The 15,271-nt window shown below is 36.6% G+C and overlaps 8 protein-coding genes across 8 annotated transcripts; 3 read left to right on the plus strand and 5 right to left on the minus strand.

Annotated features, from left to right (window-relative positions):
• Positions 1–178: 178 nt before the first annotated feature.
• On the minus strand, positions 179–838 carry OCA6 (protein-tyrosine-phosphatase; the record flags this gene model as incomplete). Its single annotated transcript, XM_071053938.1, has 1 exon — positions 179–838. One exon carries the CDS (start codon positions 836–838, stop codon positions 179–181), a length of 660 nt encoding a protein of 219 aa, XP_070910350.1.
• A 337-nt stretch (positions 839–1,175) lies between these two features.
• Positions 1,176–2,291, plus strand: DOS2 (Dos2p; the record flags this gene model as incomplete). The annotated part of the gene is made up of 1 exon (XM_071053939.1): positions 1,176–2,291. One exon carries the CDS (start codon positions 1,176–1,178, stop codon positions 2,289–2,291), a length of 1,116 nt encoding a protein of 371 aa, XP_070910351.1.
• A 191-nt stretch (positions 2,292–2,482) lies between these two features.
• On the minus strand, positions 2,483–5,362 carry DOA4 (ubiquitin-specific protease DOA4; the record flags this gene model as incomplete). Its single annotated transcript, XM_071053940.1, has 1 exon — positions 2,483–5,362. The coding sequence occupies one exon, from the start codon at positions 5,360–5,362 to the stop codon at positions 2,483–2,485; it is 2,880 nt and encodes a 959-aa protein (XP_070910352.1).
• Positions 5,363–5,914: 552 nt separating this feature from the next.
• On the minus strand, positions 5,915–6,190 carry FMP16 (Fmp16p; the record flags this gene model as incomplete). The annotated part of the gene is made up of 1 exon (XM_071053941.1): positions 5,915–6,190. One exon carries the CDS (start codon positions 6,188–6,190, stop codon positions 5,915–5,917), a length of 276 nt encoding a protein of 91 aa, XP_070910353.1.
• An 883-nt stretch (positions 6,191–7,073) lies between these two features.
• Positions 7,074–7,652, minus strand: PAA1 (polyamine acetyltransferase; the record flags this gene model as incomplete). The annotated part of the gene is made up of 1 exon (XM_071053942.1): positions 7,074–7,652. The coding sequence occupies one exon, from the start codon at positions 7,650–7,652 to the stop codon at positions 7,074–7,076; it is 579 nt and encodes a 192-aa protein (XP_070910354.1).
• A 714-nt stretch (positions 7,653–8,366) lies between these two features.
• IPT1 (inositolphosphotransferase) lies at positions 8,367–9,962 on the minus strand (the record flags this gene model as incomplete). The annotated part of the gene is made up of 1 exon (XM_071053943.1): positions 8,367–9,962. One exon carries the CDS (start codon positions 9,960–9,962, stop codon positions 8,367–8,369), a length of 1,596 nt encoding a protein of 531 aa, XP_070910355.1.
• Positions 9,963–11,494: 1,532 nt separating this feature from the next.
• SNF11 (Snf11p) lies at positions 11,495–11,764 on the plus strand (the record flags this gene model as incomplete). Its single annotated transcript, XM_071053944.1, has 1 exon — positions 11,495–11,764. One exon carries the CDS (start codon positions 11,495–11,497, stop codon positions 11,762–11,764), a length of 270 nt encoding a protein of 89 aa, XP_070910356.1.
• Positions 11,765–12,517: 753 nt separating this feature from the next.
• TPS2 (trehalose-phosphatase TPS2) lies at positions 12,518–15,220 on the plus strand (the record flags this gene model as incomplete). Its single annotated transcript, XM_071053945.1, has 1 exon — positions 12,518–15,220. One exon carries the CDS (start codon positions 12,518–12,520, stop codon positions 15,218–15,220), a length of 2,703 nt encoding a protein of 900 aa, XP_070910357.1.
• Between the last annotated feature and the right edge of the window lie 51 nt (positions 15,221–15,271).

Raw genomic sequence — 15,271 nt, forward strand, 5'->3', positions numbered from 1 at the left:
AAGCATCCAACTATAAGAATCGAATAAAAAAGAGTGTTGAAATGAATTGGTCCATGAAGATATGTACCAAATGCCATGGTAAGTAATCTGTTTTTGTTGATATGTATATATATGCCTTCCCCCCACTTTTCTCATGAGTACGCTTGCCCATCGGGAATATCCACAGTAGAGATCCTCCTCATATTGCATGAAATGTCAATTTGGGTATCTTTGGCATACTATCTTTTATCTTATCCTCAGTAGTCTCATTCTCCGTATGTTCTTTCTTAACAGACTTGGGTTTCAGATACTGAACTGTCATCCACGATACTTTATTATCCAAATCGATATTATCTATCTCAATTTCTAGGTTGAAGTTCTCGATGAAATTACGCTCGTGGATATTTATACTGGAATTGTACGCCAGGAACTCATTCAGGATAGAGACAGTACTCCAATAAGATAGTTTTCGCAGACAAGCCACCACCAGTGATATCACAAGCTCTCCATTCGTACAGTGCATGTAACAAGGGTAGTGTCTCTTATCTATCAGAAATCGAACGCATTGTTCCACTACAGAATATTCTATAGGGACTGCTTTCTTCTTCCTCTTGACTTTCGGTACACTCTTATCTTTCTTCTTCTTTTCGTCCTGACACAATATATGAACCATCTCAATAGCATTCTCCTTGCAAAATTGACTCATTTCAGGATCATCCGTCAACGGATCTGGTGTCAATGATAATATATATTTGAGCCTTAGTGACCTTAAAAAGGAACAGTTTAATTCCCTGGGATAGGCACCTCTGTACAAATTAGGCTGAACAGTACTGAACTGTAGCGGTGTGATCAATGACATCTCTGTTCTTCTTAGTAGTCTTTACTTTATCGACTATTCTTTTTGATTTTTTTTTTTTGGCCAGGATAAATTGCTAACAAACAATACAGATATCTCACTACACACCTCCTTTATATATGCTAATTGATATGTGGATTATATGGTTTAAACTTTGCTTTGTTATAATTCATAATTATATTGTTACATCAATATATTTTCAATTTCAATTTTTAACGGATCCTAGAAAAATGGAAAAAATTAAGGAAATCCATTAACAGACAATGACATTATAAAGGACCCTAACTATTTCGAACCATATAACTAGATTCAAGAGTTACATTCCCTAACTACAATAAAGATGGATTTTGCAATAGAACAGGATGAAGGGCTGCTAAAGGCTGACAACAGTACTGGTGTTAGTAAGACTGGGGAAGATAGTGATACAAGTAGAAGAGGTAATATCAAGGGTAGTGCTGATAACAACGATGTCAAGGGTAGTGCTGATAACAAGGACAAGGATACTGATAACAAGGATGCCAAGGATAATACTGCTAGTAAAGATGTCAATAAGTACTTTGATGAGTTAGAGGATAAAGTGTCAAAACAGTATGACAAGACTACAAAAGTCTTAAAGAACGTCGTTAAGGAACACGAGGATGGGTATGAGTTGAATTTGGGTATAGCACCGGAGACAACTGAAAAGGCTCAACAGTATTTACAGAAGCTCGATGAGAACATAGCCCAGGTGGAAAACCTCGCGCAGTCCTACTGGCAAAAGATGAGCGTATCAGTTACAAGTTCTGTAAACAATGTGAGCTCCACATTAAAGGAGGGCAATGTCAAACCAGTGTCGTCGTTTTGGTCTTCTTGGGGATCTACTCTTTCCAATGTGATTGGAACATCTGCTGAAGAGAAGAAAGATAACAATAACGTAAATGTAGTTGGAGGTAATAGGACAGAACTCGAATTGAGGATATTAGAGACTGATAAAACTATTTACACAGATAACAAACTTCCACTTGATAAAAAATTCAATGTGGATGCCAAGACTGATGATATCTCAAAACTTCTAAAAGAAAATAAGAATTTGGAGAAACTAATGAATGAATTAGTCCCAAAGGACGTTAGTTATGTGGATTTCTGGAATATATATTACCTACACAAACAAAACATTTTACAAATGGAAGAGAGAAGAAAGAGGATCCTAGAAGAAAAATTAAGCACTAAAAAAGAGCAAGAAGAGGAGATTGGTTGGGATGATGACGAAGAGGAAGAAGAAGCTCAACCAATTACTAAAAAAACGGACAATAAACATACCGATGAGAAGAAGCAAAACAAGAAGCAGGAAAAGGAAAATACATCAAAAGATTCTCAATCTGACAAGGATGAGAAAGCTGCAAAAACATCAGTTGATAAAGATGAGAGTGCCAAAGATGATAATGACGATGATGAAGATGACGATGATTGGGAATAGAATTACAAATATGATCTATCTATTTAGAGTTGGAAAACATCATCTTTCATGTATAATTATTAACATTTTGAGAATATAAAGGTATTATAAATGCTGTTTGTATATCTATTATCGAAATAGTATCTTGGAAAAAAGCTCTTGTATATTTATCATAAATCATAAAAAGAAATGCATAATTTTGTTATCGAGTTTCAAATCCCATGAATACGGTGGTAGAACAAAACGTAGGCATTGCTATTTACGGCATCATTAGAATTTTTGACGACTTTTGCATTTTGATCGTCAAAGTAGTACCACCCTCTAGTAATTCCTTTATTGACGTAAGACGTATAGTGTCCACCATATAATGAACCATAATGGTTAGCAACAGCATACAAGCGATATCTAAATGGCGGAATTTGTCCTCTTGTTGGGAGTTCATCATCACTAACACCTGGAGGAAGTTTGCCATCGGAATCACTAGCCCAGTAGGAAGTTAGGTCTAAAGTGAAAGGATATTTGACAAAGATATTATTTTTATTCATTCTGTTATCAAATCTCTTCAAATGTATAATTAAGTTCCGAGGTAGCCTAGTTATCGTCAATTGCTTTGTAGAGGGCTGTTTTTTTTTACACTTTGGGCAATTCCATTGCTCATCCACTTCCAAAGTCTCACATTTTGTAAATTCGTTGAAACATTCCAATAAATTGATAGCTCCAGATTTCTGTGGTACTGGTACAGAGAGAACAGAGAACGGCTGGTAAGTAGTCGACGTTGTATTACATATCTGACATCTTAAGCGTGAAGCATACTGTCCCTGGAACAAATCAACAATTACACTAAAATTTGTCGTTAGAAATCTTTCCCATTCAATTGAAGATGCTATCCTAAGTGATAAAGTTTCTCTCTTTTTTTCTGCCTCCTCTGATAGCTCTTTTAATGGTGGATTATTTCCACATTGATTTAAATCCTCATGCAAACCATCTAACAAGAACTGACAAAATTCTTGACAATCTTGTTGACTTGTATTGCGGAACAATGAGTTGATTGAAGCAATTGCCATACGGAATTGTGTTGGCCTCACTGCTGCTACTTTTTTCTTTTCAACAACAGCACCTTTTTCATGCATTACATGGACTAACCTAGAAAAATACCTAGCTAAGACTCCCTTAGAACCTAGCTTACTATTGATATTTATATGTTTTTCATATGAATTATTCAAGAATATCTGTGTCAATTCATTAGTACCCATAACACATTGGAGGATACAATTCATATAACAGGAATTCCCCATATTTTCAAGTCCTACAATGAAATTCAAGTCCGCCTTGTTTTCTACCTGTTTAATATCATTTCCATTCTGCATTAGTTTATTCATCCTACTTGGACTTAGAGGATCCTTAGAGAGTCCACCACTGGGGATTCTGCCTTGTCTAGGGGAATTAGTGTTGCTTTCATAACCTTGGACTCTTGTATTACCTGGAGATACTTGAGATATAGCAATAGGGCTCATAACTGGTGTTCTACCATTTTTAACAATAGGACTATTTGGGTAAGAGATGCTAACTGAGGGTGAAGAGATATCAAAAGATGTTTGTAATCTCGGCGTATCAGGGTATCTATTTGGATTGGATATGGATCGGAAAGGCGCCAAGTTACTTTCAGACATTGGTGTTGAATTCGATCTACTATGACTTCCTAACATAGTCGACTTACTCAAACTAAAGAAGTTCTTGAAGCTTGAACTTCTCTTGACTTTACGCATACGGTCCTGTTGATGCAAATTTGTTAGATCATGTGAAATACTATGGGGTGTCATCATCTGTCTCATTGTTGAGTCCATGGAAGAACTGATACTAGGAGTTAGTTCTGGTAACATTTGCAGACTTAGACTCCTAGTATCACCACATACATACACGCTATCATCCATCTCCTTCTGTTTTCCCGCCTTCTCTATATTTTCTATTGATACTTCTTCTTCCTCATCCAAACTAGTATCTGATATTACAGAATCATCTTCAATTACTTCTAGATTATAAATAGGAAACCCATTTTCCTTCCAGCCTTCAATTCTATCGTTATGGATAAGCAGTTCCTGAACCTTACCATCTTTATGTAGTGAATTCTCATGGTACTGTGAAAGAATAATTTTTAGATTGTCTACTTTCGATTTAATATCATTATCTGCATCAGATAAGTTGGCTGATATTATAACGAAACGAAAATCCTCTAAACTTGTAAATAGTAGTATTTCATCCTTGGGAGCTGTAATCATAGACTTTTTGGCCAAATCGTTAAATGAATAGTTTTCCTTGAAAGAGATAGGCTCAAGACATATAATATTCGCAGTATCTATATGAGCAACATCAAAATCTTGTCTTTGCCGTACATCAATAATCAAGGTATCATCTCTATGCTTATTTAAATGATCCATTAAGCTTTGATTATCCAGTGTACTTTGGCAAATATAAGGCATTTGTGCCTTAGAATCGTTACCGTTCGTGGATTCGGCGTGATTCTCCACATTTTCTTGCACTTGGGAGGTAATATTACTACCGGTATACTTACGATCGGTAGTATCATTTTGCTGCCTGAGCACATTTTTGATTTTATGAACTGTCTCTAACATTTCATCACCTACTAGTGTTTGCAATATGATGTTATAGATTTGCAACAGCTCAGATTCAATATTTGAGCTTTTCTTATGTATGTCTTTCTTAACTTTTTGAAAATCAGGTAAATTGGGAATGATCACAGTTACTAGAATATGTATGACTTTATAATAATAATACGCATCAATATAAAGCTGTAACTTGTCCTCATCATAATCCGATACCCGCTTTATAAGTTTCGATTGCTCATTTAACTTCCCCAAATGATCTAGGCACTTATCCAATAAATATTTCATCTCATTGTTGGAAACAAAATCCTTTTGAGTACTTTTCTTACTACTTCTAGAATTGCTACGTTTCAGCGTAGTCATGATCTGAGAGTCCTCCCGACTCTCTTGTATTATACCCTCCACTGCATCATGCGCCACTCGGGACAACTCATCTATACCCATAGACCTGTCAAGCGTGTTTGGTAACATATATTTCAAAACACACCAATAAAAAAACTGTCTCTATTTCTTTATTAGCTTTTGTTTAAATCTTAAGCCTCTCTTAACTATATTCAGTGCTGATACTCATAAGATATCCATTAAAAACAATCCAATATCCAAATCAAAATATCAAAAAACCGGTTTTTAATTACTTAATTAAGAGGTAACCTTGAGTCCCACTCTTATTTGTGTGGGGCAAAAACCAAGAAACCATCAAAAAAACCGTCAATCAAGAAATTCAACCTGAGTTGGCATGGACACCCACACACCACACCAATACACAACTAGGAGTCACATGTAATTCGTATCCACTCACATAAAAGACGAAATTTACTATATAAAATAATATTCTGGGTTAAGGATATATTAATATATTGTATTTTTATTTCATTAAATTTCAGCACAGTATTTCATGTCATATATCGATTGTTGTTGAATATTAGCTATTATCGACCACCTATAAATAAATATAATTAAGTAAATGAATAAATGAAGATATGTATTAAATAAATAATGTAGTGTTTAATAAAAAAAATAGAATTAGTAAACACCATCGTCTGGTCTGTTCTGTTCGACTCTGGCATTTTCACCCTTTTCTTGTAGGTCTTCGGCCTTATAGTCACGGGACTTCTTATTGCCATGTTCGAACTGTTCTAGGTCTTTCTTGTTCTTGTCAAACATTTTTTGTTCCTGCTTCTCATATTGATCCTGGTCTTTCTTCAAATGATCCTTGGTGTATAGTCTGACACCAGCTAATCTGGAAACGACAGGAGTAATTGGCTTTGCAATGTTAGATGCTACAACTTGTCTCAACATTTTTGAATAATATGAATTTGTTTTGTGTTTTTAGTTTATTTCTTGTATCAAAATCTAGATAGAATATCCGGAGTTTTAAAATCTACAACAAAGGACTAAATATAAGAAAGAAGTTAAGTAGGGGAAGAAAACAAAGAATCATGTTTTAAAAAATACAAACAAACTGAGCTCTATATATATGTCAAATTATTTATTTATACCAGCCAATATCATTAGAGATGATTTGGTATAGAAGATATCACCAAATATCACCCACCCCCTTGTATATTGTATATGTTACTCTCCCCTTATATCCATCCTTAATATGTCATTTAATATAGAGAGACACCCCCGGACCATGGAGTTTTTCCTTATTTATTTTTTCTTTTTTTAGTATTTTTTACTATAGTTACTCTATGAAGGGCAATGTATTCTGATTTCATGGGCCTGACAGTATATTATCTGTTCTCCAGTTTATTATTTGAGAGAGACAAGAGCCATTTGTTCGCAAATCTATCCTACATATGTGCAAATGACGTTGGAGTTTGATGTTTTTTTATAGCAGTTATGTAGCTCTATAAATAAAAATTGTCATGGTTTTGAGCTTAGTAATCATGGAAAGGAAAGCTCTATTCTCATTATAGCAAAATATTGTATATTGTAAATGGTATCCGCACCCATTATAATACTATAATTTAAGTAGAAAATAATTTAAACCTATATGCATTTATTTTTTATGTATACAGAAGATAGAGAATAAAACAATGTACTAGGGGGTAAAAAAAATAATAAAAAGAGCATTAATATTTTTATTAACTTTTATATCTTCTTGTTTTATCTTTTTAAAATTTTATTTCTATTTTTTTCAAATACTAGGTTAATACTTTTATTGTTTTATAAAGTATCAGCTATCGTATTCTTCCTTTACTAGTTGTCTTTCCATGTCGATCCATTTTGTGCTGCTAAAGTCTGGGTCCTTGGAGACATCCTTGTTTTCTGAGACTACTTTGAACCCAATTCTCTCATAGAATGGAATCAAGTGTTCGTGGGCAATAATAACGATTCTATTACCGACCTCCTGGTTGCTCAACTTCTGAATGTAATCCGTTAGCAACAATGTAGCTAGATTCTTCTTCTGGTACTCTGGGTCAATCACCAGAGAGTGTATAGCAATAGTACTACTACTCTCCAAGTGGGAGCCAGGTTTCATACTACCCAACGTAATGAAATTACCTTTGATCTTTGTACCCATCACATGTCCTAGCAATTTCTCGTCCTTGATATCCTTCCCGTTAGAATCTAACTCTCTAATGAACAACCCGGAGCATAGCTCTGGACAGGTCAGAAGACGGTACTGAATTGTCTCTGGAGAGGCCCTCTCATGTGGTGGGAATCCTTTACTTTCTAGTTCAACAGCCTGATCACAATCTTCAATGATCAAAGGTCTGATATACATATGCAATGGGAGTGTAGGAGAAGCCATTTTTTAATCTTTCCGATTTGCTGTATTTGTTGCTAATGTTGTTTCAAAAATTCAACTCTTTATAGCCCTAATATAACATAAAACTATTCTCCAGCTTCAATTTTTGTATATAGTGTTGTATGATACCCATTCCCGTCTTCGCTTGTTTTTTTTCCCTTTCGCCTTCGCTTTCTGTAACCTATTACCCTGACTCATCACAACTTTTTTCGTCTTTCTTAATAATGTTAATAGTTAAGGTATATTGAAATTATTGTTATTATTGATATAGATTATTATATATTATACTTAAGATGTTTTTAATATTTACGTTAGTCAAAAGAGAAATAAAATAAATTATCAATGCAAGTTTATGTAAAAGAAAAAGTATCAATTAGAAAGAGAACTGAATATAATGAAAAGAAAGAAAAATAAACAAATAAAACAAAACAGATATGTAATGAGTCTTCATCACTTTATAGGTTTATTTTTTATTTCCTTTCAAAAGTGCTGTAATGAAATTAATGAGGAACAAAACCGAAAGGGGAAATGGAATAAATATAAGAAATATCTTTTTAATGTGAGAAATAAAAGAATATGCAAATGAATAATAAAATGAATTTTTAATAAAAATGATGAAATAATAAAAACAATGCTCCTTAATTTTTTTTCGTTATCTTATTGTCTCCTTTATGTTCCGCTCTTTTTTTATTCCTTTAATCCCCTCAACTACTTATCTTATGCTAGTGGATCGAAAAACCATTCCCAATTCGTACCTTGGAAAACTCTCATACCCATTGTTCTTGCTTCATTTCTGGTGTCGAATTTTACGCCTCTTCTTAGGTCGTACCACTCCTTAAGCACGCGTGGCTGTATAAAAAACCTGTTGATAATTGTGTAACTTATGAGGGCGTAGAATTCGCCGACGAACAGGTCAAACCTCCAATGATGATCTAAGTACATTGTGGTCCACCATTGTACAGAGATAAAGAGTGATGCAAGTAACGGTGGAAGGATACCTGTAGTCACGGGTTTCAAGTACCATTTGTTTGTCAATGAGGTGTCTTCAACATAATTTCCCACGAAATGCAGTGGTTTATTGTCTCCTTGCAATTCCAGGTCTGGAGCTTGTAATTCATTCATATCCTGCAATTGGAACTCTTCAACGTTACTACTATTGCTACTAATATTACTATTAGTACTAGCACTGTTGTTATTAATAGAAGATGCAGACTTATGCGATGTGTCATCACTTCCTCTAATTTCATCCTCCTCATCTTCTTCATCAAAGTCATCTTCCTCGTCGTCAATGTCAAATTCCAAAGAGCTGCTAGAAGCAGTGTGACTCTTAAGTGACTGGCGTAAAATACCTTGTGTATCGTCTTCTCCGTTGTTTGCTTTCTTGGCAAAGGTATGCTTCAAACCGGAGGCTCTGAAACACAGGAACAAGAAGCATTGAAATGCAATTGCGCTGTGAAGAGAAGGCACAGCACCAAACACAATGGGAGACAAGTGAAACCCATTGGTATTTAGATGCGTACCCAGATGATTATCCACCCTAGTGAGCCCTGCAGCGTACCCTTCCTGGGTATAGCTTACGTGCTCAGTGTCGTCTATTCCGTACATATGTGTGAACCATGGGGAAGCCATGGGCACAAGCAAGTGTGTGAATACACCAGCCAAATTCTGCAATCCGAGTGCAAATCCAAAACATTTCACCATGCCCGGAGCATGGAAGACGTACAGGTATACTGCGGTTAAGATTGGCGCAGTCAAATGCATGATAACGTAGAAGAACCAGGCGACCATGTCCTTTGTCTTCGTGAAATTAGACTCATCCTGGTATGCAAAGTAATGCCCCAGATTCAACACTACCCATGAGATCGCAGGCAATGCCAGTGGCAGAAGCCACGTGCTCTTTCTGTGATGCACCGGCATCAACGCGTCGTACCACTCGTAAACATTAAGGGTGCGCCTTTGCACCACATACATATAGAACCACAGAGCCGCAGGCAGAAGCACGAGGGCGATGAACAGAAAAGCGCTGCTCGTCACGAACGACCAATGCACCAGATCAATGTCGTCTAGCTGCTCAAGAAACTCGTACCAGTAATCACCGAAGAGGTACTGGTCTGCATAAAACGCCACGTGGGAGTGGATCGTGGGCCGCACATCGATCGGGATCCATTGGGCATGATGGAAGATAAACAGCCATATAAATATCGGCGAGAAATTCATTGCAAAGTTTAATGGTAATGTAAGTAGATTCCTTTGATTAAGCCCGCATACTACTACCTGCTTCAGAAACCATCCTATATTCCATATTACACCCATCTTGTTTTTCTTTTAATTTTTAATTTTATTATATTTATTATCTATAGTTCCCTTTTACCTTTGGTTGTAGAATCTTTTTTAATAATAATAGTTATATATTTCTTAATCCTTTGATTATCGTCACGTTCGTTTATTATATAAAGGATATGTCAGTTCAATGTTCTTCTTTATCTAGTTAATTTCTTCAAAACGTAGTTTTTTTTTTGTTTTGTTATATGCTTATCGTTATATATAGCGAAATTTTTCTGTCGGCTTGTTCATTCCATCCATAAATTTTTTTTTTGTTCTTTCTTCTGCTTTTGTCTACTAATCAAGCTTTTTTTTTTTTTTTTTTAAACTACACAATATAAAAGAGGCCCAACAGGAAAACAAGCTATGATAATGATATGATAACATTGGTTCACAATGGATCTCTCTCTCACTCTTCTGTTCTCTTCGCTTTTTCTTACTATAAAGTTCTTCCTCTTCTTTTTTGACGTAGTATGTTTTTTTTTTCTGTGTTTTTATTCTTATTTCTTTCTTTTTCTGCTTTTGCTGTTGTTATTTTCCTTGCATTTACGATATGCAATTCCGTACACAAAATTTTTTTACTTCTGCTATGCCTCGATTTGTTCTACGGGCTCTATACTGGGAACCAACGCGTTAAGTATTTTAAATAAAAACAACTACACTGTGTAATTGTTGATGGTTTTGTTTATTTTCCCTCTTCTCTTCTCTTCCCTTCCCCCCCCCACAGGGTTTTATTTTATTTGTTTTTTTTTTTTTAATTCTAAAAGAATTTTGTGCTTCTTTTTATTTTTTTGGGCTTTTTTTTGCCCTTCTCATTTTCTCTCCTTAACACCGTTTCCTCCTTCCCCGCGGAGTTCAGCTGCAACCTTGTTTAACCCTCTTCAGTCTAGGAGACGCGCGAAATATGTTTAAGTAAAAAACGTATTTAAAATATCCTGGCCCCCCCGTCCTCCTACCCCTTCCCCTTCCCCGTTCTCTCTGCAGAAATACTTCTCCACTTACTCCCCCTTCTACACTATCTTACCACTATGCCGCCGTTCAGCTTTTCCATACCGAATCCGTTTCTCTCTTTCTTTTTTTATTGTTCTTCTTCTCTTTCTAAGCCTTATTTTTTTCTTCCTGGTTTCAACTAGTTTTTTTTTATGTTATTGCCGCCTCGTCGATCTTCTCAATTTCGTTCCTACGTCCATTTTACTACTCCTTCCCTTTAATTTTTTCCCTCTGCACCCCTCCTCCGGCCCCTTCTACCTCCCAAACAATATTCCACGGATCCGTATGGTTTTTTAAAACTTTAAAGAAACAGAAAAAAAAAAAGCTAACGATAAACTGAACCCTTTATCTCCACGGATTGGAACCCAATTTCTTTAAAGCTTCGTACAACATATTATCACGTTCCCCATACGTATCATACTACATTTCAGATGACCAAAAATCTATTTTTACATATATTTTTAAGTAAATAATAAAAACACAACTATAAGAAGCAATAAAAAGAAGTGATAAAAAAAAAAAGAGTACAACAAATGTCTAGTGTTGAAGAACAGACACAGTATAAAGTACAATTGCTCTTACACGTGAATAGTCTGCTGTTACAAAGGGCAATGCGACCCGACGTATCAGCAGCTTCTTTCCTAAAGAGAATACACGCAAACTTACAATGCATATCCCAGTTGAATCAAGGCAACCCAGCTGCCAGACCTATGATACTAGACCCTCCTCCTGAAGCACCCCAGGATATACTCGCGAAACTATACCTCCTTATGGCCAGAGTATTCGAAATATGGAGTGTATAACATAACAAAATATGGAGTGTATAACAATTCCCTAAACATAGGCACTCCCGCACCCAATTTCCTAAAAAAAATAAATTTGTAACAATAGAACTATATAAGAAAATAAAAAAAAGTAATGACTACCCATGACTATATTTGAAAGAGATTAACGAAGGATGGTGGGGCAATTGGAATGGAGGGGGGAGGACAATTAAAATTAGATATATACCCCGTAACCCCCTCCATTGAACCCCCTTCTAAAAACAAATATACCATCTCTTTTTCTATGTAATATGTAATAATTGAACAATGCATATCATTCCTTTTCTTAGATACACTTGCATTAATAAAAATACAACTAACTATAAGAGTGGGATATAATGCGTTTCTTTTAGTGGGGTTGATAATTGAAATATAACGTTTAAGTTAAAAAACGCACGTAAAGGAAGGCGACCCCGCAGTGGTTGGCTTTTCCTATTTCAATTTTTCAAATCTCAATTCAATTCAATAGAAGGAAGGGGTAGACGAACTTCAATAAAGGCAAAAAAAAAAAAAAAAAAAAGAAGCAAAAAAATTAAATATTGAAAGTCCCCTTCCACCCCCTTAAATATAATTGATATACAACAAGGAGGTTATTTTAAGAAAGGAACTAGAGTTTCATCTTATATATAATTGGGGTACTTTGGTATATTTGAAGAAATACTTTTTTTTAATTAATAGAGAAATTGAAAAAGAAGTAACCATATAGAGAATTACTAAAAAAAAAATAAAACAATGACTGTTCCTGTTGAGAAGAAGAAGAAGCAGAGAATTATCAATTGTGTTTCACAATTGCCATATAAGATACAATTAGGGGAGACGAATGATGACTGGAAGATCACACATGTGACTGGTAACAGTGCATTGTATTCTAGTCTTGATTATCTGAGTTACGACACAGAAGGGAGTGTAGAGCACCATGTTGTCGGCTGGACTGGTGAGGTTACACGTGAGTCTAGTGTTCCATCTTTCGCTAAGGAGGACGGGAAGGATGACTCTCCAGAGGAAGATCCAATGTACCTGACCAAGGAGCAGATTGGCGGACTAACGGAAGCGTTGCAGACGAAGATGAAGAGCTCTGAGAAGAGCAACGAGGCTTCTTCCAACAGCGGCAGCACCGTGCACCCTGTGTGGCTGCTTAGAAGAGACCAGAGCAGGTGGAGATCGTATGCGGAGAAGGTCATCTGGCCCACTTTCCACTACATTCTAAACCCATCTTACTCCAACATTCACCAGGAGAACAACTGGTGGTATGACTACGTGAAGTTCAACGAAGCGTACGCTATGAAGATTGCGGAGATCTACGAGAAGGGCGATATCGTCTGGATCCATGACTACTACCTGTTGTTGTTACCACAGCTGCTGAGAATGAGGTATGATCAGGACATTGCCATTGGTTATTTCCACCATGCTCCATGGCCCAGTCATGAGTACTTCAGATGTCTACCACGTAGGAAGCAGATCTTGGACGGTCTGCTCGGTGCTAACAAGATCTGTTTCCAGAACGAGTCCTTCTCCAGACACTTTGTGTCCAGTTGCAAGAGACTGCTTGACTCCTCCGCCAAGAAAACGAAGAACGATGACGGCAGTGACCAATACCAGATTAGTGCCTATGGTGGTGACTTGATCGTCGACTCCTTACCAATTGGTGTCAACACGAAGGAGCTTCTACATGATGCCTTCACGAAGGATATCGACTCCAAAGTGCTGGCCATTAAGCAAGCTTACCAAAATAAGAAGATTATCATCGGTAGAGATCGTCTGGACCCTGTTCGTGGTGTGCTACAAAAATTGAGAGCATTTGAGACTTTCTTGGAGATGTACCCTTACTGGAGAGATCAAGTTGTTCTAATCCAAGTTAGTTCTCCAACTGCTAACAGAAACTCTCCAGAAACCATCAAACTGGAACAACAGGTGAACGAGTTGGTCAACGCAATCAACTCCAAGTATGGTTCCTTGAACTTCTCCCCTGTTCAACACTACTACATGCGTATTCCAAAGGATGTTTACCTTTCTTTATTGAGAGTCGCTGATCTATGTTTGATCACCAGTGTGAGAGATGGTATGAACACCACTGCGTTAGAGTATGTTACTTTGAAGTCTAACAAGTCCTCTTCGAATGCGTTAAGTTACGGTAACCCATTGATTCTATCTGAGTTCTCTGGTAGTAGCACTTTGTTGAAAGATGCTATACTTGTCAACCCATGGGACTCTGTTGCCGTGGCAAAATCGATTAATATGGCCTTGAACATGTCTAAGGAAGAAAAATCCTCTCTAGAGGACAAGTTGTGGGCTGAGGTTCCAACAATCCAAGACTGGACTGACAAATACTTGGCATCTTTGAAGGAAATCATTCATGACGACTCTCTAGGTACTCCAGGAGACCAGAAAAGAATTACTCCAGCTTTGAACAGACCTATCCTTTTGGAGAACTATAAGCAAGCCAAGCGTCGTTTGTTCTTGTTTGACTATGATGGTACTTTGACACCAATTGTCCAAGATCCAGCTGCTGCTATTCCAACTGCAAGACTGTACTCCATTTTAACAAAGCTAGCTGCCGACCCAAATAACCAAATTTGGATTATCTCAGGTAGAGACCAGAAGTTTTTGGAGAAATGGTTGGGCTCAAAGCTTCCTCAACTTGGTTTAAGTGCAGAACATGGTTGTTTCATGAAAGATATCACCAGTGAAGATTGGGTCAACTTGACTGAAAAGGTTGATATGTCATGGCAAACCAGAGTGAATGAAGTCATGGAAGAATTCACCAGACGTACACCAGGCTCTTTCATTGAGAGAAAGAAGGTTGCTCTAACATGGCATTATAGAAGAACTGTTCCAGAATTGGGTGAATTCCATGCTACTGAGCTACAAAAGGAATTGTTGAAATTCACTGACGATTTTGATCTAGAAGTTATGGAAGGTAAGGCTAACATTGAAGTTCGTCCAAGATTTGTTAACAAGGGTGAAATTGTTAAGCGTCTGGTCTGGCATCAACACGGTGAAGCTCAGGACATGTTGAAGGATGTTGACAGCAATCTTCCAATTACTGACATGCCTGATTTCATATTGTGTTTAGGTGATGACTTCACTGATGAAGATATGTTCAGACAATTGAATACTATCGAAGGTGTCTGGGATAAGAAGTTCCCTGATGACCGTAACAAATTCGGTAATTTCGGCTTTTACCCTGTTACTGTGGGGTCTGCTTCTAAGAAGACAGTTGCAAAAGCTCATTTAACTGACCCTCAACAAGTTTTAGAAACTCTCGGGTTACTAGTCGGTGATGTCTCCTTATTCCAAAGTGCTGGTACTGTTGACTTGGATGCCAGAGGTCATCTTAAGAATAGTGAGAGTAGTTTGAAATCAGAACAGAACACTGCTAAGTACGTTTTGAAGAGAACTGCTTCCACTCAAAATGTTAAGAAAGAATCTCAATAGATGAAATAAATCAAGAATTCCTATAAAAAACAAAAAAACTAAAAAAAACAA

This window comes from Nakaseomyces bracarensis (genome assembly GCF_045282275.1).
Source record: "Nakaseomyces bracarensis strain CBM3 chromosome Unknown Scaff12_0, whole genome shotgun sequence".
Taxonomy (NCBI): domain Eukaryota; kingdom Fungi; phylum Ascomycota; class Saccharomycetes; order Saccharomycetales; family Saccharomycetaceae; genus Nakaseomyces; species Nakaseomyces bracarensis.